The sequence below is a fragment of the Dendrobates tinctorius genome, unplaced genomic scaffold (assembly GCF_039654945.1).
Source record: "Dendrobates tinctorius isolate UK_male_01 unplaced genomic scaffold, ASM3965494v1 ptg000180l, whole genome shotgun sequence".
In the NCBI taxonomy this organism is placed as follows: Eukaryota; Metazoa; Chordata; class Amphibia; order Anura; family Dendrobatidae; genus Dendrobates; species Dendrobates tinctorius.
In genome coordinates this window covers 860,222-888,063 of record NW_027361847.1, presented here as the reverse complement: position 1 = coordinate 888,063, position 27,842 = coordinate 860,222, and the positions used below count along the sequence as shown (strand labels likewise).

At 46.0% G+C, this 27,842-nt stretch overlaps 1 protein-coding gene across 1 annotated transcript in view; it reads left to right on the top strand.

Annotated features, from left to right (window-relative positions):
* The window catches only part of LOC141054890 (uncharacterized), a 126,697-nt gene that overhangs the window by 94,375 nt on the left and 4,480 nt on the right, over positions 1 to 27,842 (top strand). The window contains exons 5-6 of the mRNA XM_073551784.1: positions 5,074 to 5,171; positions 5,250 to 5,328. Coding sequence (XP_073407885.1) covers positions 5,074 to 5,171; positions 5,250 to 5,328 — 177 coding nt within the window. The remainder of the gene's footprint in view (positions 1 to 5,073; positions 5,172 to 5,249; positions 5,329 to 27,842) is intronic.

The window sequence follows — 27,842 nt, the reverse complement described above, 5'->3', positions numbered from 1 at the left end:
GGGAATATGGGAGGGGGAATCTATGCCTGAATCCTTTTACGACATCATAGTACTTGGGAAGGAGGGGAAGGACCCTTTAGAATGTGGATCCTATCATCCCATATCGTTAGTAAATGTGGACTATAAAATTTTTACTAAGATTCTCGCCACCAGATTAAATTCGATTATACTGAACCTTATACATCCTGACCAGACAGGCGTTATGCCTGGTAAGAGCACTTCAATTAACATCAGATGAGTCCAGTCAGTAGTCCAATATAGGTCCCTAATGCCAGACAACAAGTGGGCGCTGGCATCATTAGATGGTGCCAAGGCTTTTGACTCTCTTGAGTGGCCCTTCCTCTCCGCATGCCTACAGAGGTATGGCTTTGGTGATAAGTTTATAAAATGGGTTAAGCTACTGTATATGAAGCCTAAGGCCCGTATTATTGTGAATAATTCCATATCTGAGCCCTTTTCATTACCCCTTTCCCCGGCCCTCTTCGTCCTTGCGATTGAGGCATTGGCAATACGTATAAGGTCTTCCCCTGGCATTAGGGGTATAGATTTAGCGGATCGGGAAGATACCATAGGTCTATATGCAGATGATATGGTGATATTTATGGACGAGGCGGAGGAAACTTTGCCTCAAGTGATTGCCACCATAGACGGATTCAGTAAATATTCGGGTTTATATATAAATTGGGAGAAGTCTGCCCTGTTACCCCTGTCCCATGCCCCGACTTGAAGCTCTCTCCTCGTTGTCTATTGTATCTAGCTTTAAATACCTGGGTGTCCATATATCCTGTAATAGCACGCTCGACATACAACTTAATTTCTGCCCACTGCTGGAACTGGTTAGAGTTAAATTTGCATCCTGGAGCAAGCTTCCGCTGTCTGTGGCCGGACGCATTAATCTGAAAATGCTATTACTTCCCTAACTTAGCTACTTCCTTCAGCACAGTGCTGTAATGGTACCCAAATCCTTTTTTGTGAATCTTAATTCCCAGATTACATCTTTTATATGGGGGAAAACCAGACCTAAACTTAAATTGTCCACTCTACAGAGGCCTAAAAAGGGAGGTGGGCCGGCGCTGCCAGATTTCTTCCTATATTTGGCTGGACAGGCTAGAGCCTTAAGTAAATGGATGCCGGGTAACTATCTCCCTAATTCTGAAAGTCACTTGCTTCACGCTGCAGGAACTGATTGCCCACTGGGTTTCCTGGAGTTGGAGAGGCCTGGTGTCCTTCGTTTACTGCCCTTGCTCAGTCTGGCGCGATTAGCATGGAGGCAAATCAAGAAAGTGATTGGGTTCCAAGATATCATAGCTGAAATGCCCTTATGGAAGAATGTCTATTTTCCGGTATTACTAAGTCACCCATCTGCTGATTTTTGGATCCAACATAATGTCTCCTTGATAGGAGACCTGTATGATTATGTCTTTCGAGCAGATACAGGCGAAATATGAGGTTCCGAGATCTCAATTTTTTTCGCTATTTACAGCTAAGATCAGCTCTCCAGTCGCACATAAGGAGTACAGGCGTGGGTTGTGCCATTTCGTCCCTACCTCTGATAGGAATCCTTAACTCACAGGGTCCCCAGGGCCTCATCTCCTCTTTATATACGTAAATGCTGTCGGTGGGAGCAGAATCTGCCATAAGCTCAGTTAAAGGGAAGTGGGTAAGACTCATCCCTGAGACGCAGGGGGAGGAGTGGGAAGAGATCCTGGAGTCTCCGATCGGAGCATCACCATCTGTTAATAATAGAATGATACAGCTGTATATAATAAACCAATCCTATTTAACTCCTATACGACTTTTTAGGATGGGCCGATTCCAGTCGTCGGAATGTCTGCGATGTCACTCACCAGATGCAGACTTTGTCCACATGATATGGCAATGTCCCACTACCCTACAGTACTGGAAAGAGGTGACGTTGTTCTTGTCATCACTGGTGCAAGCTCCTGTCCCTCTTGAACCACTGGTCTGCTTGTTTGGGGTATGGGAGGAGGAGGATTGGGGTCACCATGTTGGGGTTTTTCTGCGTGAGACGCTGTTTATGGCACGGAAAGTGTTGGCGTTACGGTGGATGGGTAATTCATGTCCTTCTCTTAAAACCTGGATTGACTTGGTAAACACGATTGTTCCATACAAGCGCACACTATATTAGAACAGGGGATGCCCGGGGATATTTGAAAAGATCTGGGGGAGGTGGAATTCTTCTCATCTCACTTTGTAGGATGGAGACATTGCATGTGAGATAATATAGTGCAAGATCGTAGGCTGCGAATTAGTAGATAGTTGATGTAGTCGTAGGTTAGTTTAGGAATCTATAATCTATATTATTTGAGTGATACGGTGAAGGCTGGTGAGATAGGACTGATGTACATGCTTATAATGTATAGCCTGTTGCTCTCTGTATATGCCTGGGGGATTATGCACACCTTATCAGTATATTAATAAGAGTATTCCATTTTCTCCTTTTTTTCTTTTGTTTAGTATTTAACAGACAGATGGTAATGGGTATGCTCTGTACAATGTTTATAGCCACAAGCGAATCTGTATGTTGTACATTACTTTTTTTTTTCTTCTTTAAAAAACAAATAAAAGAAAAAAAAATGCTATTAGCTTGTAGATTAACCCCATGTCTGCAGGCTATTAGCATTATTATATGACAGGTTCCCTTTAAATGGCATTGTCAGGCTGTCGGCAGAAGTGAAGTGGTTAAATGTCAGCAATCTGAACTCACTTCACAGACGCGCACCTGGCATCCTCCATGTACGAGCACCAGATATCAGGAAGGGGTTAAAGAGACATCACAATGATCGGGATGGTGTGTTCTAGCCTCAAGGGTTCAACGACCACAAAATATCAGGGGGTCCGCTCTTCCTCTTCATGAGGTCTGAGCAGAACAATGTAAGTGGGATGGTGACGCCGGTGTTGGCCCTGCTGGGACATCGGGCCGCACAATGATGGTAATAATCAGTGTAAGTCTCCAGTAATGGGTTGTTTGTTCAGTATAATATGTATTATGGGGCTTTTCTGTGTAATCTGAGCAGACAATCTCTCCTTGGCTTCCCGTGTCCCTCAGTCAGCGCCCATGACCCCGGTGCCTGTCCTCTTATATTACACATTGATAGGCACTAACCGCTGTGTACCGGGGGCTCCCACAACACCGTCCTCCCAAGCGTTTTTCCTCCTTCAAAGTCAAACTCAGAACTTTCCGCGCACTTTCTGCCTATTTTAGTGTTTATATCGAGGCGAATGTTGAGATTTATCTATTTAAAGAAGAATAAAAACGCAGTAACTCGTCTTTTAATAGGAGGACGGCAGGTTCTCTCCTCTTAGTGATCCCAGAGGATCCTGTCCAGGCGCGAGGCCGTGTCCTCATGGTGACCTCATCAGCTCTCTGTCAGGAAATATGTGTAAGTCCCAGACTTCTATGTCCACTTCCAGAGCTCGTGCTGCCCCTCCGCCATTGCGTTTGTGCAGTGCTGGCACAGCTCACCCTCATCCCCCTCACATAGCTGCAGTTCCCCTGCCTTTGTATATTTCTACCCCACCCTTTCCCCCTTCCCTCGAGAATGTGGCTTTTGACTAGGTAAATCCGGTTTGATTTGAAGTTCCTTTGTCTATTCCAACTCAAATGTAATAACACAGAATAGTCATAGTGGCAGGACAAATATATTTCCAGAATCTTCATAATGGAAGCTACACACAGCAACGTTTGGCGACTTCTGCGCCCACCAGAAGCCGAGTAAAGGGTATATGCTTCCCAATAACACATAAATATACGATGTTTAATATCAAAAGAAAGGTAATGTCGTAATAAGAAATAGGATACCCCTGTCGTCACTTTGTGAGCCTCGCAGCCAGAGTTATGGCACTTATAAGTCTTTAGTAACTTTAAAAAGGGGCGTACACTCCCTAGCTCCGCCCCACCAGTGAGGTCAGCAAAGAAAAGACATAAGGCTAGAAGGCTCCATCAGGCTGTTATTCAGACCTAGGGAGACGGCGATCTACCATCCGTGCTGTGGACTGAATCTTTGTCCTTGGGAACTCCCCTCCCCCAGTTCCACATCCATTTTACTTTGTAATTGTCTGTATATACTGTATTTTGTCTCTTTTGTAACATATTTTTATACTTTTGTAAACACTGCCTATATTTTCTGGAGTAAATCTATAAATTTACTGATTTTGTTTTTCCTTGCTCTCTAAACCTACCGCTATGACCTCCGCGCTAATTATGATACCGTGTGGGTTGACTCCTGACCCGATATTGATTTTAAATGCCAAACAAGGAGCTGGTGGCAGCAAAGTGTTGTGGGGTATTTGAGAGACCTTGGCACTGACGAAACGGAGGTTTATGTATGTATTTCCTGCCTAAGCCTGGGGATATACATACCGCCCTCACTGCAGTGTGCCCAATAACCACTACACGGCAAGGCAGCCTTTCTGACGGCTACTTATCCTGGATGCAGTTCCCCGACTGACCTAAGGGCAAGGGGGGCGCCAGAGAGCTGGAAGTGCCAAAACCAGAACTGAAGTTGGAAACAAAAGTTGTTGGTGGTTATATGACCCACGACCAATAATAAAGTAGTGACATATAATAAATCCCTGACACCTTGGGGCAACCACACACCCCCCTGTTACTCAAAAACCAATCCCTGGTAAATGGTAACCGTCCTTCCCCCCAATCTCCATTACGTGAATTAGGAGAGAAGAAACCGCTGGATAGAAATGTGGAGCTTTCTCCAGCTCCTCTGTGGTTCCATCCCTGGTGGAGCGGAAACTTGCAGAAGTTGTTTTTCTTAGTGCGTCTCCTCCATCTGACTGACGAGGGTCTTCTCTGTCCCTCTCCTCAGGGTCCTCATCCTCCGAGTGCAGAGCAGAGAGCATTAGGCTTTGGCCTCACTGATTATCACTTCATACTTGGGGCCACAATGTGCTGGGACCTCGGTACCGGTGGTGAGGACCACAACAATGTAATTTAGTCCCTGATACATAAACCTAGAATTACCGGTTCTGAGAGACGTGTCTCATATATAGACAGATACACGGCAGATCATGTATTCAGTCTGTGTGTCTCCACAGATGGATCCAGGAGGAGAAATCCACCAGAGAGATGTCCCCGTCCTCTATATCCCCAGGACTGTCCAGAGGAGAATCACAACATCCCGGAGGATCATCAGGTAGATGACACTGAAGACCCCACAACATCTGACCATGAAGTGATGGGACCTGAGCTCATCTTACATTTTTCTTTTTAGGGTGAAGATCTGATTGATATTAAGGTTGAGGTTATACATGGAGCACAAGAGGCGATCGCAATATGGGCCGATCAGCAGGGTGAGGAGGGGAGACTGTCATGTCTGTTCTGTGGTCACCTACTACTACTCCCATCATCTTATCACATGACACAATCTACAGTGTCATGTAAAAGTTTGGGCACCCCTGGTCAAAATTACTGTTATTGTGAACAGTTAAGCAAATTGAAGATGAAATGATCTCTAAAAGGCTTAAAGTTAAAAATGACACATTTCCTTTGTATATTATGCAAAATAATATATACATTGTCATTTTTTTTACACTTAAAAAAATTACAAAAGGAAAATAGGCCAATGCAAAAGTTTGGGCACCTTTGGCGATTTGTGTGCTCAGATAACTTTGGCCAAGGCTTCAGCCCTTAATTATCCTGTTAGGGTCATGACTTGTTCACTATCATCGTTAGGAAAGGCCAGGTGATGCAAAAAAATGGCAGCCATGGGTTCTTCTAAGTAGCTTCCTTGCACTCTGAACATGAAAATTCTTGTGGCCCACAAGTTGCCCTTTCTTCAGTTAGAAATGTAATTAATGAATGGCAGTGATCAGAAACAGTGGAGGTCAAGATAAGTTTAGGAAGACCAAGCAAAATTTCAGTGATAGCAGCTCGTAGGATTTTTAGATAGGCAAATCAGAACCCCCTGCTTGACTGCAAAAGACTTTCAGAAAGATTTAGCAGACTCTGGATTTGTACATTGTACTACTGTTCAGAGACACCTGTACAAATATGGCCTTCATGGAAGAGTCATCAGAAGAAATCCTCTCCTACATCCTCCCCATACATTTTAGAGTCAGAAGTATGCAAAAGAACATCTAAACAAGCCTGATGCATTTTGGAAACAAGTCCTGTGGACCAGTGAGGTTGAAATAGAACTCTTTGGCCACAATGATCAAAGGTATGTGTGGAGAAAAGTGTCACAGGTTTACAGCATCAGAGAGGAGCCAGAAGACCACCGCATCTGAGTTCACGTACTTCTGCACTTTTCCTTCATATTAAATGGTGCAAGTTTTTGTTAGCAGTGCAGGGGTTAAACTGTTCAGCTTGGATTATCTGTAGCTTCCTGCTTGGAGGACCTCAGCTGTGCTGTATCGGCCTCTGCCCTCTCCTATACTCTGGCAGTATGGATTGCCATCATTAAGTCTTGTGCTTACTGGTGAGCAGTGGAGGATTTGGTGTTTGGTAGAGGTGTTTAGGAGAGTTCTGTGACTGTTGCCTGGTGTTTCGGTTGTGTGCATAGCTCCCATCCAGTCCTATTTTGTCCAAATCCCTCCAGTGTCTCCCTATGTTGTCTGTGAGTGCATGTTTTATATGTTTGGTATTTTCATTTATCCCTTAATGTCTTTCCTTGTTTTTCTGGTTTGTGTATGTACGTACACTATTCTTCCCCACTTTCCTGGGAGTGTGAGGGGACAGATAAGGACTGATTCAGGAGTGCAGCAAGGTACGTGGCCCCTACATCTTCACCATCAGAAAGTAACCTGGGGAGCAGGGATCACTAGGACTCCCCTAACGTTAGCGACAGGGTGGGAGCCCCTGGCCCCGGGTTATCAGATAACAGACTAGTGACAGTAACACTGGCCCATACTATTGTATGATCCATCATAGACCATATTACTGCTCTGGCTTGGCAACTGCAGCAGCTCAGTCTAGAGGTTGCAGATCTTTGGTTTATTGATTTGCAACACCCAAACATGTCCGGTTTGGGGACTGCGACTCCCAAACAACCCCTGGTGGAGCCCAAGGTCGCTTTTACCTGACTGGTTCTCTGAGGGGTGTGAAAAGTTTGTTGCTTTCAGGGAAGCCTGTAAACTATATTTTAAGTTGCATCCTCACTCCTCTGGTACTGAGGAGCTTCGGGTGGCGATCGGAATTTTGCTCTTTCAGGACAACCCCCAAGCCTGGGTATTTTCTCTTCCGGACGACTGTCGCTACAGATGTTTAAGAAATTTTTTCAGGCGCTGGGTCACGTGTACGTTGACGGCGACCGCGCACTCCGTAGCCAGTTAATTCAAGGGTTATCGGTTAGGGTAAAGGATGCCATTGTCCTGTATGAGACTCTGGTCTTCCTGGAGGTGGCCATGTCTCTAGCCATCCGTGTAGTCCACCATCTATGTCAGAGACATGGGGAGACACTACAGGTTGCGGAAGTCCCTGAGTCAGGGGAGCCTGGGTCTGAGTTTTATCCCATGCAGTTGGGTGGAGCGGCACGTTCTGTGGGTTCAATAGTAGTTCAACATAAAGGAGGAGTGTTTTGTCTTTTTTTTGGTGGAGAGGGTCATTTTGTGGGTATGTGTCCTTCCTTATCCCCCTGTAAACAGTTGCTGGAAAACTAAGGAGCCCGGGTGTGTACTTATTTCCTCCCTTGGTAGATCTCAATCTGTCTACCGGCCGAGATCCATCTCTGCAAAGAAAAGGTAATTTCTGCATTCTGGACAGTGTGCGCAGTTTTATTTGATCTATGCCAGGTTCGTCCATACTCAAGGCCTCAAACCATAAGTATTGTTTAAATCCATACCCATCATCGCTATTGTCTCTGCACCCTTGAGCCAGGGGTATTTTACGCAGGTCGTTTGTATGTTGCATTTACAGGTCGGGGCCATGCACTCTGAATCTATAGACTGTTATGTGCTAGAGGGCTTGCCGTCTCCTGTGGTTTTTGGGCTACCTTGGCTTTTGGGAACCAGCAATAGAAAAAATATAAAACATAACATTTAATGAAATTGTTTAAAAGCTACTCTTAGAAGTAACAATACATATTAAAAATAAACTCCTTGACTAGTTGCCCTATGGACCAACCACAAGATCTATTAAATAAATAGACAATGTCTCTGGTTCAATAGTACATAGACCTAGTCCCAACTTCAAATGACATTTAGGAATGTATGAAAAATAGGCGTATGGAATTAGACACAGGTCAATAATATCCCTCTACCAATGGTGTTACAATCACAGTTAACATGTGGGCAAAGAAATAGAGTGAGAGCAAATAAATATTTTTTTTAGAAAAAAGAACGATCTCACCCATGAATGAAGATAGCTGGTATTTCATAAGTCCAATGCAGCATCTATCCATAAGGGAGAGTGGACAGGGACAAGTAGGGCTATTTAACAATGAGGCTTCTTACACTTGCCAGTCCTTTCCATAACATGAAAACCTCAAAAAGAGGAAAAAATCCTCCAAAAAAAAAATTCAGATACAAACCAGACAGGCCTAAATGCATCTGCACTAATACAGGGTGCAGCGGACACAAGTAAAATGAGGGTCAGATGTGGACTGCCCTTGTAAGGGCGAGAGTTTTGGGGCCCAGGGTAATGTCAGCCTTTACAGAGCTTAAAGGGAATCTGACACCCTTTTTTTCCCCTATTAGCTGCCGGCATAGACATCGGGGGCTTATCTACAGTATTCTGTAATGCTATAGATAAGCCTCCGATGTAACCTGAAAGAGAAGAAAAACACGTTATATTATACTCACGGAGGTGGGCGGTCTGGTCCGATGGGTGTCGCCGTCCCGTCCAGCGCCTCCCTTCTTCATGTGATGACGTCCTCTTCTCCCGTCCTGAAATGGCTCCGGCGCAGGCGCATTGCGCTGCCCTGTTGAGTGCAGAGTAGAATTCTGCAGTGCGCAGGCGCCAGACCTCTCCCGGCACCTGCGCACTGCAGGACTCTGCTCTGCCCTCAACAGGGCAGCGCAATGCGCCGGAGCCATTACAGGACGGGAGAAGAGGACGTCATCGCATGAAGAAGGGAGGCGCTGGACGGGACGGCGACACCCATCGGACCGGACCACCCACCTCCGTGAGTATAATCTAACGTGTTTTTCTTCTCTTTCAGGTTACATCGGAGGCTTATCTACAGCATTACAGAATGCTGTAGATAAGCCCCCGATGTCTATGCCGGCAGGTGAAAGGCCAAAAAAAGGGTGTCAGATTCCCTTTAATAGGAACAGTGTGCCCCACTCTCCCTTATGGATGGATGCTGTATTGGACTTATGAAATAACAGCTATCTTCATAGCTGGTTCCTGTTTGAATTGAGAGAATTTGTGGTTTTGACACCCATTATTTTACTGCACAACCCTGCCTATGCACGGTAACGTGCATAGGCAGCATCAGTAGTAAAATGTTGGTCACAGGGGCGTGGCCTGGACCTCATGTAGGGAGGACGTGGAGTGAGAGAGCTCCTGCCCGGATCCGACAATAAATCCTGATTACCGGCACTGCTGACGAGTCCCACTGACCTGGAGGGCTGCAATATCTCCCTGGGCGTCTAGACAGCGGAGGATCCTTGGGCCATGTCGAACCGCAGCAGTAAAAAAGATAAGGAGACGCCGGGGCGCGCCTCTGCTACATCCAGGATGGCGCCAGCAAACAACAAGTCGGCCGGTAGCTGCTGCTCGATCGCCCAGTGCACAGACTGAGGCAGACGCTGGCTGCAGCATGGAGCTGGAGGATCATCTCTCCAGGGAGGGAACAGTGAGTAAACTGGGCCCCCCTTCAGCCCGACACGTGCAGACACAGGGGCCTGTGCTGGAGGAGGAAGGAGTGGGGGATGGGGAGCAGCCGGAGTCTGTGACTGCTGAGCCCACGCTGGGAGAAATCCTCGCAGCAATTAACTCCTGCAATACCACACTGGCCACTCTAAGTAATCAAATGGAGATTGTCACCAAGGACATGGCCTGTATTAAACAAGAGCTGCGGGGGGTGACTGCCAGGGTGGGGGAACTGGAGGAGCGTGTTGGTGCGACGGAGGATAAATTGCCACCAATAACACGGGAGCTGGGAAAAGCCACGCAAAATATTACAATACTGCTGAACAAGGTGGATGATTTAGAGAACCGCTCCCGTAGAAGTAATCTGCGACTGGTGGGGGTTCCGGAGAGGACGGAGGGGACTGACTCACTGGGCTTTTTTGAAAAATGGCTAATGGACACCTTTGGTAAAGATGTTTTGTCCCCATTCTTTACTATTGAGAGAGCACACAGGGTCCCTACGCGTGCCCCCCCGCCGGGAGCACCCCCGCGTCCCATCTTGCTCAAGCTCCTACACTTTAAAGATAGAGATGCTATCCTGCGCAGATCCAGAGACATTAAGGAACTTGCTATTAATGGGAGGAAAGTCTCCATTTTCCCTGATTTTTCCCTGGAGGTGCAGCGTAAAAGGGCGCAATTTATTGAGATTAAAAAACGCCTACGTGACTTACAGGTGACATATTCCATGATGTACCCTGCTAGACTGCGGATTGATGTGAATGGAGAAACGCACTTTTTTGATACGGCGGGAATGGCGCTGTCCTGGCTGGATATTAATGAGAGGTCCATGAGGAGGAAGAATACTTGAAGTTCTCCCTTTTTTCGCCACCAGGTGTTGTTACTCCTTTTTGTCTAGGACGCTATGCTGGTATAATTACTACTGTTCATTCCATTTCGGATTCAGGGCGGGAGCTGACCGGATTGCTGTGGACACTCGTTACAGTGACAAGCTGTGGACTCTTCTTCCTGCATGGACTCTGGGTGAGTTTTCTAGCCCTGATTCTCTCTATTTGAGAGAAATGTGCAAGTTACACTTGTGTTTGGGGGTAGGGGCGCTGTGCACTGGTGTGCAGTGCTCCCTCTCCCTCCTTTGTTTTTTTTATTTGTTGTTGTATTTCCTAATTGATCTGTGGGGTGTGGTGTGCGTCAGCCGTGTCACCCAATTCATTGTACTGAGGGATGGTGGAGATTGCCTCTCTCCCTCGGGAGTGGAGTATGCTCCGATTTCTCATTTTTTAGTCTGCTCTTATGGCGATATCACTTAATATTGTAGCGTGGAATGTTAGGGGGCTCGGGGATGCAAATAAGAGATGTGCTATATTTACTAATATGCAGAAATTTCTCCCGGCTATCCTGTGTATGTCTGAGACCCACATGGTGAAAGATAATATTCATTGGATAAGAAAGGGATGGGTTTCACATGAATATCATTCCACGTACTCGACCCATGCGCGGGGTGTCAGTGTGCTGGTGCATAGGTCCATCCCCTTCTCATGTACTAAATCAGTGGTTGACCCTGGGGGCAGATTTGTATGTTTGCTTTGCACGTTATACGGTATACAATTTATTTTGGTTGCCATGTACATCCCCCCGCCCTATTCAGTCGAACCAGTAAAAAGAATCTTGTCTATTTTGGGTTCCTTTCCCCCTGCGCCGACTCTTCTAATAGGAGATTTTAATACATATTTGCATCCCTATTTGGATAAGTTGCATTCGGGAAACATATCAGAAGATGCAGCCTCAACCTCATTTGCTAGAACGTTAGTGGAGCTGGGTATGGTAGATCTTTGGCGTGTCCGAAACCCCACAGCCAGACAGTTTTCCTGCTACTCTAGCTCCCACCACGCTATGTCACGGATAGACCTGGCCATTGGGAATACACTCATGACCCCATATGTACGAGGGGTGGCCTACCTGCCTAGAAGTGTATCTGATTACTCGCCGCTACATGTCACACTTTCATGGGGACACCCCCTCACCCTATCTAGACCTATCTGGAAGCTTAATCCCTTCTGGATCCAGCTTATAGGGGGATCTTTGCATGATGCCATTCTAGAATATTTTCAACTTAATGAGTACTCTGCATCATCACACATAGTCTGGGATTCCATGAAAGCCTATGTCAGGGGCTTATATATTAGAGAAATATGCACACGGAAAAGCCAAAATAGACGCTACACCCGGGGCCTGATCCAGGAGGTGTCTGTTGCGGAGGCTGCGGTGATACTCAACCCGACAGAGGAAACTAAAAAAGCTTTGGAGAAGGCACAGGGGTCGCTCAGGGAAAACCTCATGTCGGCGGCAGCAAATAAACGTTATTTCCTCAAGCAAAAATATTTTATAGAGGGGGAGGGAGTAGGACATTTATTGGCCACGGTCATTAGAGCACAGGACGGATCTTCATATATCAATAGGCTAAAAACGGACTCGGGTGGTCCTGTGACAGACAGTGCGGACATAGTGAGTGAGATAAGGAGGTATTATATGCGACTATACACATCAGATTGCAGTCTCACGGAGACTGAGATTGAGCAGTACCTGGATGCTCTCTCTCTCCCTGCATTGGCTGATAGCGATAGGGATTCATTGGATCGGGACATCCTGTTGGAGGAGGCGCTTGGTCAGATGCAAAATGAAAAGGCTCCAGGAATGGATGGCCTGCCTGGCGAGTTTTACAAAACCTATGCACCCTTACTGCTACCTAAGCTACTTAAGGTATTTGAAGAGGCTGAAAGGCAGAGGGTCCTCCCGCCATCTATGAGGGAAGCTTTGATAGTTTTAATATTAAAGCCCGGAAAGGATCCAGAGGTTCTGGATTCATATCGCCCGATTTCCCTATTATCAACAGATGTTAAATTATTGGCCAAGGTACTCGCCAATAGGATGTCCCGAGTTATCTCATCTGTTATACAGAAGGATCAGACGGGATTTATCCCAGGCAGAGCCACATCTATGAACCTTAGGAAACTATACTTGGGGATTCAACATAGTTCTGGGGAGTTGGGGGGAAGAGCAATTTTGTCCTTAGACGCCGCTAAGGCGTTCGATAGTCTGGAGTGGGTTTTTTTGTGGGCGGTACTTCGGAAAATGGGCTTTGGACACAGATTTATAAATTGGGTGAGGCTGTTATATGGCTCGCCGGTGGCGAAGGTTGGGGCTAATGGCAGGGTCTCTGAGTCTTTTCCTCTTGGGAGAGGTACTAGACAGGGGTGCCCGCTCTTGCCCTTGCTATTTGCTACTGCGGTGGAGCCATTGGCAGTTGCAATTCGGAAGTCCAGAGAAATAATGGGATTCAGATGTGGAACTGTGGAGTTGAGGATATCATTGTACGCGGATGATTTACTTCTATATTTAGATAAGGTACATTCCTCGATTTTGCCGGCAATGGAGGTCATTCGAGAATTTGGGCTGAGGTCTGGTCTTCGGATTAATTGGTCCAAATCGGCTTTAATGCCGATAGACCCTCTCCCGGCGGATTTCTCAGATTTGCAGATACCGGTCCCTGTAGTTCGGAGGTTTAAGTATCTGGGTATAATTGTTAGTCCTGCCCCGAAGGATTTTCGGGCTCTGAATCTGGAGCCCCTGTTGCAGCGATTTAGAGCAAAAGTACATACTTGGTGTCGCCTCCCGTTGTCGAATATTGGTAGATCTAACTTAATCAAAATGGTAATGATGCCACAATTATTATATTTGATACATAATTCTCCGGTGTGGCTCTGTAGGGACTTTTTTGCAAAAATAAATACATTATTCCGGGAATTAATTTGGAAGAAAAAACAGGCTAGGATTCGCTTGGAGATACTGCAGCGAGGGAAGGAGGAGGGAGGATTGGCGGTGCCAAACCCATTCATATACTTTATGGCCTCCCAGATGCAACATCTTAAGGGTTGGGGTAGAGACGGGGCGTGTGACAATGGTGGTGATATTGTGAGGGAAGGATCGGTATGGAAATATCCAGGGTGCCGGTTGGAGGTGGGAAGACGGCAGATAAATGGGGCACGATACCCCACGTTGGCTATGATTTTCAGGGTGTGGGATAGGGGTAAGTCTCTTTTGAAGATAAATGGGCCTACGGAATTGTGGCCATTGTGGCGAAATCCGGATTTGCAAGAGATCAAAAAGCTGGTGGGGTTCGGAAGATGGGAAGATAAAGGGATTTATCTGGTGTCACAAATTTTGCAAAATAATACTCTTAAGAGTTTTGAACAATTGAGAACAGAATTTCGCCTCCCGCACGTCTTCTTTTATCAGTACTTACAGCTAAGACATGCATTGGAAAAACAGAGAAGGACAAATCCGGTGATAGTGACACATAATCAAACACTACATATGCTACTTACATCTGAGTCTTCTAGGGGACTTATCTCTGAATTATATAAAAGATTATTGCCTGCCCATCTGGAGACATATCCACTGACTGCTGCTAAGAATAAGTGGGGACGGGACGTTGGCCCCCTGACGGAGGACCAGTGGTCCGATATTCTAGAACAGGTCCCTAAAATGGCGGTTTCTGAGTGCCAGCGGCTTTTGCAAATATATCTCATTCACAGGGTATATAAAACACCCAGCTTATTATTTAAAATGGGACTTAGGCCCAATACACAATGTGTTAGGTGTGGGCAGGATGATGCCCACTTGATGCATGTTATGTGGGAGTGCGGGCACATTGGGGATTTCTGGAGGCAGACCCTGGGACTCATAGCCCAAGTATACCATATCACAATACGACCGTCACCTCGTCTATGTTTGTTGACTTTGTGGGAGGAGGGGGTTGACCCGGACTCTGCAGTGGCCCTGGGAATAGCACGCATCCTGTATCAGGCAAGAAAGATACTTGCATATCATTGGTTGGATCCTATGCCACCAACATTGTCAGAGCTTAAAAATAAACTAAATAATGTCATCAGATTGGAAAGGGGGGCTTATTTAAAAAGAAATGCATTAAGAAAGTTTTACAAAATTTGGCAGCCATGGATGGAGTCACCGGGTCTCCCCTCGGGCGCACTGGTACGGGATGCGATGTTGGACCAGTTGCTGTTGTGCTTGCGATGAGGGGATGCTTGGGGGGTGAAAATAAAGTCTAGTGCCCTTTGTGGCGAAGTAGATTTTGAGTGGCGCGGTGGGAGGGGGCTGGGGTGGATTGGACCTGATATGCGGGGGGGGGCGAAATATGATGCGGAGTGGCGCGGCTGGCGGGGATGGTTTTCCCGCTGAAATGAGGCACTGATGTATAATTTTGATTTTTGTTTATTTGTGGAGCCATATTGTTTATAGGCTCAATTTTATGCAAATATCTGTGTTTTGAGATTTCTTCTTTTTATTTATTCTTACACAGGAAGAGTTTTACCCTTTAAATAATATCTGCTCTCAATGTAATTTTTACTAGCTATATAAGATGTCATATTCTTTCTGTATTGATTACTGAATGTTTAATAAAAAAGATCTGATTCAAAAAAAATGTTGGTCACACTTGTCAAACACTATGCTTGACGAGTGTGACCAACCTGTCAATCAGTTCTCCAAGTGATGCTCCAGATCGCTTGGAAAACGCTAGCATTCTGCAAGCTAATTACACTTGCAAATCACTAGTTTTTCCGCGGGAAAATCGCGGGAATTTAAAATGCGATTTTCCCGCGGAATGGAATTCCGTAATTCTCGCGGTAACTTCCCGGGAATTCCGCTACTTGTGAACTTAGCCTTAATATACCATAGACACAATGTTAATTAAAAATAAGATGCTTAATCACAAAAATATATTCCAGAAGTGTAATAGTCCATATATCAGGCTTTTGTATCCTCTAATAACGGTTTTTATGTCTCGGGGTAAGAAGTGGGGTCTTCCTGGGTCTCCTACCATACAGTCCCTTTTCATTCAGACGCCGACGGATAGTACGGGTTGACACTGTTGTACCCTCGGACTGCAGGGCAGCTTGAACTTGTTTGGATGTTAGTCGAGGTTCTTTATCCAACATCCGCACAATCTTGTGTTGAAATCTCTTGTCAATTTTTCTTTTCCGTCCACATCTAGGGAGGTTAGCCACAGTGCCATGGGATTTACACTTCTTGATGACACTGCGCACGGTAGACACAGGAACATTCAGGTCTTTGGAGATGGACTTGTAGCCTTGAGATTGCTCATGCTTCCTCACAATTTGGTTTCTCAATTCCTCAGACAGTTCTTTGGTCTTCTTTCTTTTCTCCATGCTCAATGTGGTACACACAAGGACACAGGACAGAGGTTGAGTCAACTTTAATCCATGTCAACTGGCTACAAGTGTGATTTAGTTATTGCCAACACCTGTTAGGTGCCACAGGTAAGTTACAGGTGCTGTTAATTACACAAATTAAAGAAGCATCACATGACTTTTCGAACAGTGCCAATACTTTTGTCCACCCTCTTTTTTATGTTTGGTGTGGAATTATATCCAATTTGGCTTTAGGACAATTCTTTTTGTGTTTTTTCATTTAAGACAAATTAAATGAAGATAATACCAAAGAATTTGTGATTGCAAACATTTTCAGGAAGAAACGGAGTATTATCTGACAGAATTGCAGGGGTGTCAATACTTTTGGCCACAACTGTATCTTGAGAGCTATAATTTTTCCTTATTTTGGCCCACAGTCATGTAAGGTCTTGTTTTTTGCGGGACGAGTTGACGTAATTTCTTTTTTTTGTGGGGGGGGGTGGCGTTTACACTGTTTCACGTGTGGTAAAATTGATAAACCAGTTTTAATTCTGCAGGTCGGTACGATTACAGCGATTCCTCATTGATATCATTTTTTTATGTTTTGGCGCTTTTATACGATAAAAACTATTCTATATAAAAAATAATTATTTTTGCATCTCTTTATTCTAAGCGCTATAACTTATTTATTTTTCCAGTGATGGAGCTGTATCGGGGCTTGTTTTTTGCAGGACAAGATGACTTTTTCAGCGGTACCATATTTATTTATATCTTTTTTTTTTCATCTTGTGTTATTACACTTTTTGTTCGGCAGTATGATGATAAAGCATTGGTTTTTGCCTTGTTTTTTTATGGTGTTCAATAAAGTGGTTAACTAGTGGGACAGTTTTATAGATCGGGTCATTACGGACGCGGCGATACTAAATATGTGTCCTTTTATTGTTTAGATTTTTTTTTCATTCAAATATTTAGTGATAGAATAAATATTGATTTTTTTTTATTTTGTTTGTTTTTTTTTCATATTTTTTTTACAATTCAATTTTTTTTTTTTTCGTACTTCATTCTAACTTTTACACTTTGTCCCACTATGGGACAATCATTTTTTCCAGGCTGATTGCGTCTATACCATGCAGATAAGCAGCATCTGCATGCTATAGAAGCTGTCAGCACTGCACGTACTGCACACTGACCTGAGAGACTTCCTGATCATGCATGTATGTCGGAATACTTCTGTCCCCACAATGCACTTTCCAGATCCCCCCCCCCCTTCCCGGTTTCATCACTCTCATTCCCTTCTTTTGAGCTAAACTAACAGCTAAATCAAATGGTCATTACTCCATGCTAATTCTCTTGGATCTCTCTGCAGCACTCGACACTGTGGATCATCAGCTCCTCCTCACTATGCTCCGTTCCATTGGCCTCAAGGACACCGTTCTCTCCTGGTTCTCCTCCTCCTCTCTGACCGCTCCTTTACTGTATCTTTTGCTGGTTCCTCCTCTCACCTTCCCCTTACTGTTGGGGTTCCTCAAGGATCAGTCCTAGGCCCCCTCCTCTTCTCCTTGTACACTGCCCCTATTGGTCAAACAATCAGTAGATTTGGTTTCCAGTACCATCTCTATGCTGATGACACCCAATTATACGCTTCTTCTGACATCACGCCAGCCTTTCTAGAAAACACTGGCGATTGTCTAAACGCTGTGTCTAACATCATGTCCTCACTATATCTGAAACTGAACCTGTCAAAGACTGAACTCCTTCTGTTTCCTCCCGCTACTAATGTACCTATACCCGACATTGCCATTTCCGTGTGTGGTTCCACTATTACTCCCCAGCAACATGCCTGCTGTCTTGGGGTCATACTTGACTCTGAGCTTTACTTTGCCCCCCACATTCGATCACTGGCTCGCTCTTGTTATCTGCACCTCAAAAACATTTCTAGAATTCGACCTTTTATTACTTTTGACTCTGCAAAAACTCTTACTGTTTCTCTTATTCATTCTCGTCTCGACTATTGTAACTCTCTTCTAATCGGTCTCCCTCTTACCAAACTCTCCCCCCTCCAATCTATCTTGAATGCTGCAGCCAGGATCATATTCCTCACCAATCGTTACACCGATGCCTCTACCTTGTGCCAGTCATTACACTGGCTACCCATCCACTCCAGAATCCAGTACAAACTTATTACCCTCACCCACAAAGCCCTCCATGGCTCAGCACCACCCTACATCTCCTCCCTTGTTTCAGTATACCACCCTACCCGCGCCCTCCGTTCTGCTGATGACCTGAGGTTAGCATCCTCAATAGTCAGAACCTCCCACTCCCGTCTTCAAGACTATACATGTGCTGCGCCAATTTTTTGGAATGCACTTCCCAGGTCAATATGATTAGTCCCCAATCCCCACAATTTTAAGCGTGCCCTGAAAACGCGCATTTATTCAGACTGGCCTATCGCCTCAACATATTAACCTAATGTATCCCTGTGTGGCACAGCCCAAAAGTTTTTTACCATAACCAGGTTCCCCGCATCATGTTCCCACATGCTTTATGCATCCATTAGCCCTCTGCATCCGTACTGTTACACACTTAACATTATGGCTGGCCCATACAATCAGGGCAACTGTTATCACCCACCTTTCGTGTCTACCTCTTTCCTCATAGACTGTAAGCTTGCGAGCAGGGCCCTCATTCCTCTTGGCATTTGTTATTATCTATATGATTATTGCTGTGCTGTAATGTGTCTGTACAAGTCCCCTCTGAAATGTAAAGTGCTGCGGAATATGTCAGCGCTATAGAAATAAAATGTATTATTATTATTATTTCAGGTCCACACCATCAGACTCTTCCGTCCCCTCTTCCTCAGAGCAGCGGTCATATACTGGCCTCCAGGCTCACCCACCCACTTCTTTGACCACTTTTCAGCCTGGCTGCCGCACTTCATTTCCTCAGAACTACCAACTCTTATCCTAGAAGACTTCAACATCCCCATTAACAGCCCCACTTCCACATCTGCATCCCAGCTTCTATCACTAACCACCGCTCTAGGCCTCTCGCAGGTTTCAACCTCTGAGACACACAAGGACGGTAACACCCTTGACCTGGTCTTTGTCCAGATCTGTTCAATCTCCTACCTAAATATCTCCCCGCTTCCCCTCTCACCACAAAATTCTCTCCTTCACGCTCAAAAATCCTCACCCACCATAGCACACTCCTACCTACCACATACTCAGAAATCTACAAGCCATTAACCCTCAGACACTTTCAGACTCCATATACTCATCACTGTCCCCAATCTCCTCTTTTTCCTGTCCCGATCTGGCTGTTAATCACTACAACAACACTCTTAGAAGCACCCTTGACCAAGTAGCACCCCTCACCCTCAGAACCTCCAAACACAGAATAAAACAGCCCTGGCTCACATCGCAAACTCAACTTATCCAGCGATGCTCTAGGAGTGAACGCCTATGGAGAAAACCCGCACACCAGAAGACCTCATCCACTTTAAATTTATGTTAAGAACCTATAACTCTGCCCTTCACCTCGCCAAACAGACCTACTTCACGACCCTGTTCTCCTCACTAGCCAACAACCCCAAGAAACTTTTTGACACCTTTCACTCCCTACTCAGGCCAAAACCACAAACGCCTATCACAGATATTTGTGCTGATGACATGGCCTCCCACTTTATAGGAAAAATAGATAATATCCGTCAGGAAATCTGCTCCCAACCACCAAGTGCTGTGACTCCCATCCCTCCCTGCATTTTCCCTGGCTCACTTTCCGCATTTTATCCCATCACAGAAGAAGTCTCCAGACTCCTCCTCTTCTTGTCTGACTACATGCACTAACGACCCCATTCCCTCACATCTCCAGTCTCTCTCCAGTTGTCACAACTTGCCTAACTACAATCTTTAATCTCTCCCTGTCCTCGGGCATTTTCCCCTCCTCCTTCAAACACTCTATCGTTACTCCATTACTAAAAAAGAACCCGCTATCGACCCATCCTGCACAAACAACTACAGACCAGTCTCCAATCTCCCCTTCATCTCTAAACTTTTGGAGCGCCTAGTCTACTCCCTCATTACCTTTTACCTCTCCATTCACTCCCTCCTAGACCCTTCACAGTCCGGCTTCCACCCCCTACATTCGACTGAAACTGCACTCATCAAAGTGACCAATGACCTGACAGCAAAATGTAATGGTGACCACTCTCTGCTCATTCTTCTTGACCTTTCTGCAGCTTTCGACACTGTTAACCACCGTCTCCTACTCTCTAGGCTCCAGTCACTAAGCATTAAGGACACTGCACTCTCCTGGTTCTCTTCCTATCTTTCTAACCGCTCCTTCAGCATCTTGTTCGCTGGCTCCACGTCATCTCCTCTTCCTCTCGCTGTCGGAGGTACCTCAGGGCTCAGTCCTTGGCCCCCTTCTTTTCATGGCTCAGGATGGGATTTACTCCATCCTGGGGTTGTTGAGGTTAACTCTGCATGGTTTGGGGAGTGGTATTTGTACTCACTCTGGTGTTGGGCTCTTTGTCAGTGATATCTCCATTCTCGCCTGAGCAGCCGACCTAGTTACTCTGGTGTATACCATTTGTTCTTTTACGTGCTTGTTCTGTGTATGATTCGGCTTGTCCCACGTTCTGTGTCTGCCTAGTGATTCTGTACTGTTTCTCCTGTTGCCCTTGTGAAAATGCAAACTTTTGGGCTAAAGCAACATTTTTGTGGGAAAAAGTTAGTTTCGTTTTTTCCTTCCACATTGCTTTAATTCCTGTGAAGCACCTGAAGGGTTAATAAGCTGCTTGAATGTGGTTTTGAGCACTTTGAGGGGCCTATGTGACAGACAATGCCCAAAGTGACACCATTCAAAAAAATGCATCTGTCAAAGTCACTTCAGATATGATGTGGTCCCTAAAACAAAAAAATTGTTCTTGTAAATTTTGTTGGAAAAATGACAAAGTACTGATAAAATGTTAAACCTTATAACTTCCTAACAAAAAAAGTTACAATATATACTCGAGTATAAGCTGAGTTTTTCAGCACATGTTTTGTGCTGAAAACGCTCCCCTCAGATTATACACGAGCCAGATTATACATGAGCCATTGTCCCAGAAGCCGGCGGGAGAGCAGCGGGTCACAAGAGAAATGAATATTCACTGCACTGGGTATGAATATTCATTTCGCTTACTGCACGCACAGTTGCCGCCACCGGCATCCATCAGCTGTAAAAAAAAAACAAAAACCTACTTACCTTCCCTGCATGCCCTCGCAGCATCCTGTGCCGGTTTCCAGCAGCTCCTGCGAACGAGCGATTATGTGTCCCCAGTGAGTGGAGAGAGGTGAATATTCATTACCTACATGAGTGGGGTCACGTGCTTGCTTGGCTGCTGGAAGCCGGAACAGGATGCTGCGAGGGCACACAGGGAAGGGGGCCATGCATTCAAGGATAGGGATGAGGAACCATGTGTACAAGGATAGGGATGAGGAGCCATGCAGACAAGGACGGGGATAAGGAGCCATGCATACAAGGATAGGGTTGAGGGGACAATGCATACTCTGCTTATACTCGAGTCAATACGTTTTCCCAGTTTTTCGTGGCCAAATTAGGTAGCTTGGCTTATACGCGGGTTGACTTATACACGAGTATATACAGTATGTTTTATAAATGATGCTGATGTAAAGTAGACATGTGGGAAATGTTATTTCTTAACTATTTTTGGTGGGATAACTATCTGGTTTAAGCACATAAAAAATGTAAAAGTTTGAAAATTGCAAAATACTCAAATTTTTAGTCAAATTCTTGATATTTTTATAAATAAACGCAAATAATAATGACCAAAATTTACCACTAAAATGAAGTACAATATGTCACAAAAAACAGTCTTAGAATCGGTGGGATGTGTGGAAGCTCCAGAGTTATTACCACAAAGTGACAGTGGTCAAAATTGTAAAATGAGGCTTGGCCATTAACGTACATATTGTGCAAAGTGGCTTAATCCTGAAGGGGTTAATGTGCCTTCAGTTCTATTGCAGACTTCTAAGGTTTCCTATCCTGCCCTTAGGCAAACTGAGGACATGATTACAGTGGCTGGAGCTGGACTGCTCCTGGATGTAGGGCCGCCTTTCTGATTAGTCAATCTCATTTGTATACGATACTGAAATGTTAAGATTCCATTTTTATTTGCATGGACACTTTTTTACATTAAGGGCATGATAGGAAGCTTGCTATGAGAGTGAATGGCAATGGTGGTACATTACAGAGGTAAATGACTGGTTCCTTTAAAAACTATTTGCTGTCTAATCTATGGCACCTCAAAATAAGGAAATGGTTGCACTCAATTGCACTAAGGCATATCAAATATGAAATATATGAAATATGAATAGCATAATGGCTTTTGGAATTTAGAAAAAAACATATGAGATACTTGGCACAAAATTTGGCCAAAATTTGATATGCCTTAATGCAATTGAGTGCAACCATTTCCTTATTTTGATATGTAAGCTGGTTTTTGGTATGCACCTATTCAGACTAGGATGTGCTGTCAGTTTTTTCTGTAATCTATGGCACCTGTCATGACTCTGTTGTCGAGAGTCCCAGGACCAGGGGCTCCTTCCCTGTCCCTAAACATAGGGGGCGTCTTAGTTCGCCTTGTTCCCCGGATTACTTCTGATGGTGAAGACGCCGGGGCGACGTACCTAGCCTAAGGCTGGTTTCACATTTGCGTTTTTTAGCGCTGGAAAAAAACGCATACCTGCGCATGCGTTTTTTCCCCTATATTTAACATGGGTGCGCATACCTGCGCGCTGGTAAGCGCATGTATGCGATTTTCATGCGCTGCGTTTTTTTGGGGTGTGCGTTGGTATTTTCCAGACGCAGCATGTTGCATTTTTTGGCCCTGCAAAAAAGCGCATGCGCACATATGCGCACGTTTTGCGCTAAAAATGGCCATTATAGCCTATGGATGCGCATATGTGCGCACTGGCATGCTCATGTATGCGTTTTTTTGCATATGCGTTTTTTTTTTTTAACCATGGAATTTAGGGGTTTGGGTTAGAGTTAGGGTTAGTTAAGGGGGTTTAGGGTTAGGGTTATGGTCAGGGTCAGGGTTAGGGTTGGGGTTTGGGTCAGGGTTAGGGTTAAGTATGGTTTGGTTAAAGGTTAGGGTCAGGGTTAGGGTCAGGATTAGGGTTAAGTATGGTTTTGTTAAGGGTTAGGGTCAGGGTTAGGGTTGGGGTCAGGGTTAGGGTCAGGGTTAAGTATGGTTTTGTTAAGGGTTAGGGTCAGGGTTAGGGTCAGGATTAGGGTTAAGTATGGTTTTGTTAAGGGTTAGGGTTAGGGTTAGGGTCAGGGTTAGGGTTAAGTATGGTTTTGTTAAGGATTAGGGTCAGGGTTAGGGTCAGGATTAGGGTTAAGTATGGTTTTGTTAAGGGTTAGGGTCAGGGTTAGGGTTAGGGTCAGGGTTAGGGTCAGGATTAGGGTTAAGTATGGTTTGGTTAAGGGTTTGGGTCAGGGTTAGGGTTAGGGTTAAGTATGGTTTTGTTAAGGGTTAGGGTCAGGGTTAGGGTTAGGGTCAGGGTTAGGGTTAGGGTCAGGGTTAGGGTTAGTTAGGGTTTAGGGTTTGGGTTAGGGTTAAGTATGATTTGGTTAAGGGTCAGGGTTAGGGTCAGGGTTAGGGTTAGGGTCAGGGTTAGGGTTAGTAAAGTCATGGTTTGGGTAGTGTGAGGGGCCACCTAAAAATGTTGGAAAAAAACGCAAACGCGGTAAAAACGCACTAAAAACGCATACAAACGCATAAAAACGCTGCGTTTTTTTCATGCATGCTCATAAAAATGCTTGAAAAAAACGCAGCAGTTGTATGCTTATGTATGCGTTTTTTCAATGCGTTTTTTTGCGGGAAAAACGCGCTGCAAAAAAAAGCAAGTGTGAAACTAGCCTTAGCTCCTGAATCTGCCCTCAGTCTGTACCCTTCTCCCTCTTCCCTGGGTGGCGGTAGTAGTGTACCATAATATAACAAGAGTAACCAGGTAATACAAGGGTAAAGTAAAATACCAAACATACAAATATACTATATATGGATGTAAAGTGCTTCTACTCAGTGCAGGAATAGGAAAAATCAGACGCTGCGGTCTTCTGTCTCCTCTCTGTCGTGGTAATCCCGTGAAACCACCCCTGACTTGTGCCATTGTAAGCAGTTTATAAGTGTTATTCACTTTACCCATCATTGTGCTAATATTATGGCATGTGAAAAAAAACAAAGGTATGAGCTGGGATCAAGACTGGTGTGCATGCAGCGTGTAAGCACATGTTCACACTGGCCACTGAACCTAAAAAGAAAAACAAAGACAGAAACATAATGGTTGAATACCCTGAAGTAAATAAATAGCACAGTGCATGAAAATAATGTAGGGGACTTAGCTAACATGTTTTCCAGGACGTCCTATCCTGACAGCACCATGGGGGGTTGTCCTTTCATCCTTACAGGGACAGGAAATGCACGAGAGGTTAAAGGTCCCACATCCCCACTCCAATGTTTTTCCTGTCCCTGTAAGGACGGGCACGAGAGCGCCGCGGAGGAAGAGAGCCGCGGCATCCAGCAGAAGAAGCTTACTGGAGGGCCAGGGGGATCAGGGTCCAAACACCAAATCCTCCCATCAGATTGCCCGGGGCGGCACCCCCCTAAGGGGGGTTCTCCGCCAGGCGTCCCGTGGAGCGCTGCTCCGGGACTCGGAGCCGCTTCCCCTCAGCGGGGCTCTCGGCTCCTGCCGTCACAGGCCACATCATCCCCAGGGCCGCATCACTTCCGGGCGCCAGATGACAGCATCCGGTGGCGTGAGAACGGAGCGACGTGGCTGGAGCGGCAGACAGCGTGAGGATCAATCGACTCACTCAAGGCAAGGTAGGACGAAGTGGCGCGGTGGGTCGGCCATATGGGACACCACCATGGAAGGCACTGTGGAAGCCCAGTGATCACCCTGAACCACCAATGTCTGTAAGTAGTGAGCATGATGAACATGACTTAAGAAAGACAGGAGCTTTAACCAAAAAGCGCCTGTGCTTTATGATGACAAAAGACAGCACCGACTCCTGCAGCATCAACCTCCAGGTAACCAGGAAGATCTAATAAAATGCCCGTCTGTGCCAGCAGAACTGCATTTGTCAGGACGCCTAGACACAATCTAGCCTGAGCGTCAGTGCATTCGACAGGTGGTGGCCGCTAAGTAGCTTGAGCCTGGGCCAGCCCGCAGTCAGGGGCCATGCATTTTGCGGCGTCTCTGCTGAACAGAAATCTCTGCAGTTGCAAAGGAATGGGACCGCAGAGGACAGGGCTTGAGATTCCCCTGTGCAGTGGGGGAAACTCGACGCCTAATACAACTATCCCACGTGCGGACAGGTCCGCAATCACGGGTCATACACGGGCGAATAGACCTCTTTCTTTGCCGAGATGCACACAGGGGTCAGAAAGGAGGTCCTCACCTCCGTCCCAGGCGGAGCGGACTGCACTAGTCAGGTGTCAGCCGCTAAGCGGCCATGATGAGAGTCCGGTCGGTCATCGGACGAGTATAAATCATTCTAGAGGAATGGGAGGACGCTGAGAAGCAGCTCGTCCCTTGAGAATTCAGGCTCACCTACCGTCAACATGGTTAACAATTGGGATGGAGTTCCTAGGATTGACTTCCCAGGGGCCAGGGACAAGAGGCCGACAGGCTCCTAAAGAGGGCTTGGGTCTGCTGCTGCAAATAGGGTGAAGTCGGGCCGGAACCAGAATAGGAGACCAGTGGTCAAATCAACAGGTCCAGGGTCATGCGTTTCACATCGGGTGCCAGACCCAGGTGTCTGGGATCGCCCAGATAGAGCACCAAGTTACAAGGAAAACCCCTAGAAGTGATTTCTTAGAGGACCTTCCCCCGCGAGGGTTGCAGCTAGATCCCTGTCGGACGCTTCAGCCAGATCGGTGTGTTTTGCGGCCCGCAATAATTCTTTACCCAAGATGGCTCACCAAGCCTAATGGATGAAGATCTGGTCAGGGGTTTACCCGTCGAAAAATAAGTTAGGTGCCATACCTTCTCAGGCGGGAAGGTAGTTGGACCGGTCTTAGATACAACACTGGAGAATACCACCGACATTAAAAAATAGTCCCGTGGGAAAACAGGTTTTTCCCTTCAGAGGTCCGTCCTTTCCAAAGGCAGGGTTATAGAAAGAGGGGAAAACAGCTCGCTGTGATCATCAGAAAGGGGGAAGAGTAGGATCCCCCTTCTCGCTCAGGACAAAGTTCCAGCAACAGGCTGGTTGGGGGTCACCTCAAACACCTCTCGGGGCTAGAGGGCTTATCCCCCAGAACTAGCGGATCCTGAATACAGGTTCCCAGTGCTATACCCTCGAATTTATAACCCCCCCAGCACGCTATGGGCAGACGTAAAAGATCTAAGATCAGAAGTAATGGTCCCGGTTCTAGGTACAGAGAGAGGTCAGGGCCACTATTCAACTCTCTTAAAAAAAAAAAAAAAAAAAACACCTCTGGGGGAGAGTCGGACCATTATAAATTTAGAACCATTAAACCAAAGCATCCAACACAAAGTTTCGAATGGAGTCCTGAAAACCACCATTCCCCGGATAGGCCGCAACATGCACAATAGATACAGGAGTGCATACTATCACGTTCCCATCCACCCTCACCCTCAGAGGTTCCTGCGGTTCGAACTAGAGATGGGAAGAAGATACTAGCATTTTAGTTTCAGGCTCTGCCTTTTGGCCTAGCTTCAGCACCCAGGGAAGAGGCAGCATAATCATCATGCCATATCTGTATGACTTTCTCAGCATCAGAGCTAAGAAGACAACTCGACGGGGTAATCGCCACGCTCGGAAACCTAGGTTGGATCCTGAACAACGCAGCCCGGTACCCGGGAAAAATTCCTGGGAGTCACGTTAGATCCCAAAACAAGTAAATGGGGTCCGTCAGCTATGACGAGATCGAATATCCAAAAAGACCACAATAAAGGTCCTAGAGTCCCTGACAGCAGGCATACCCTGCGTAAAGTGGAACCAGGCTCACACAGAAAGTCTACAAGAAAATCCGGTCAAATGGGACAGATGGCACACCGCTCTGCACAAAGTCTCGACCTTCCCCAGCCCTAAAATCATCTCCGAGGCGGTGAACCAGTCACAAGATCCATCAGCCTGGGGGGCCTTGGATCCTATCACCTTACGGGACTATCATCACGGACGTCTGTGGAAAGGATGGGGGGCCCATCTGGAAGGTACCTTCAAGGACTTGGCCTGGAAGCATCAGTTCACAGTCCTCGAACTACAAAGAACTACGAGCAGTTTGGGAGAACAAAGCTGTTCGAGTCTACAGGGCCAATTTAGAAAAGCCAGGTCAAACATCGTAACCAGAGTATCTTTCCTACACCACCAGGGGGGAAAGCTTCAGGACCTGTCAGCCCGCATCTTCACCTGGGCAGAGAACAATGTTCGCTCCATATCAGCGATACACCTGCAGGGCCCCAGGAACATACCCAACTATTTGAACAGACAAGAAGGCCGAGCCACCGAGTGGGAAGTGAAAGAGGAGATATTCATAGACTTGTGCCTTCGGTGGGGTACCCCTCAGCTACAACTCTTCACAACAAGGAAGAACACCAAGCTACAGAGATTCTTCTCCCTCAATCCAACAGACCATCCAAAAAGGGGTCGACTCCTTGAATCAGAGATGGAGTGAGGGACTGCTATACGGGTTTCCCCTATTCCTATAATACCAAGAGGCCTCAAAAAGATCCAGGGAAAAGGCGGTGACGCTAGTGATACCCTTCGGGCCCAGGCGAAGTTGGTTCCAC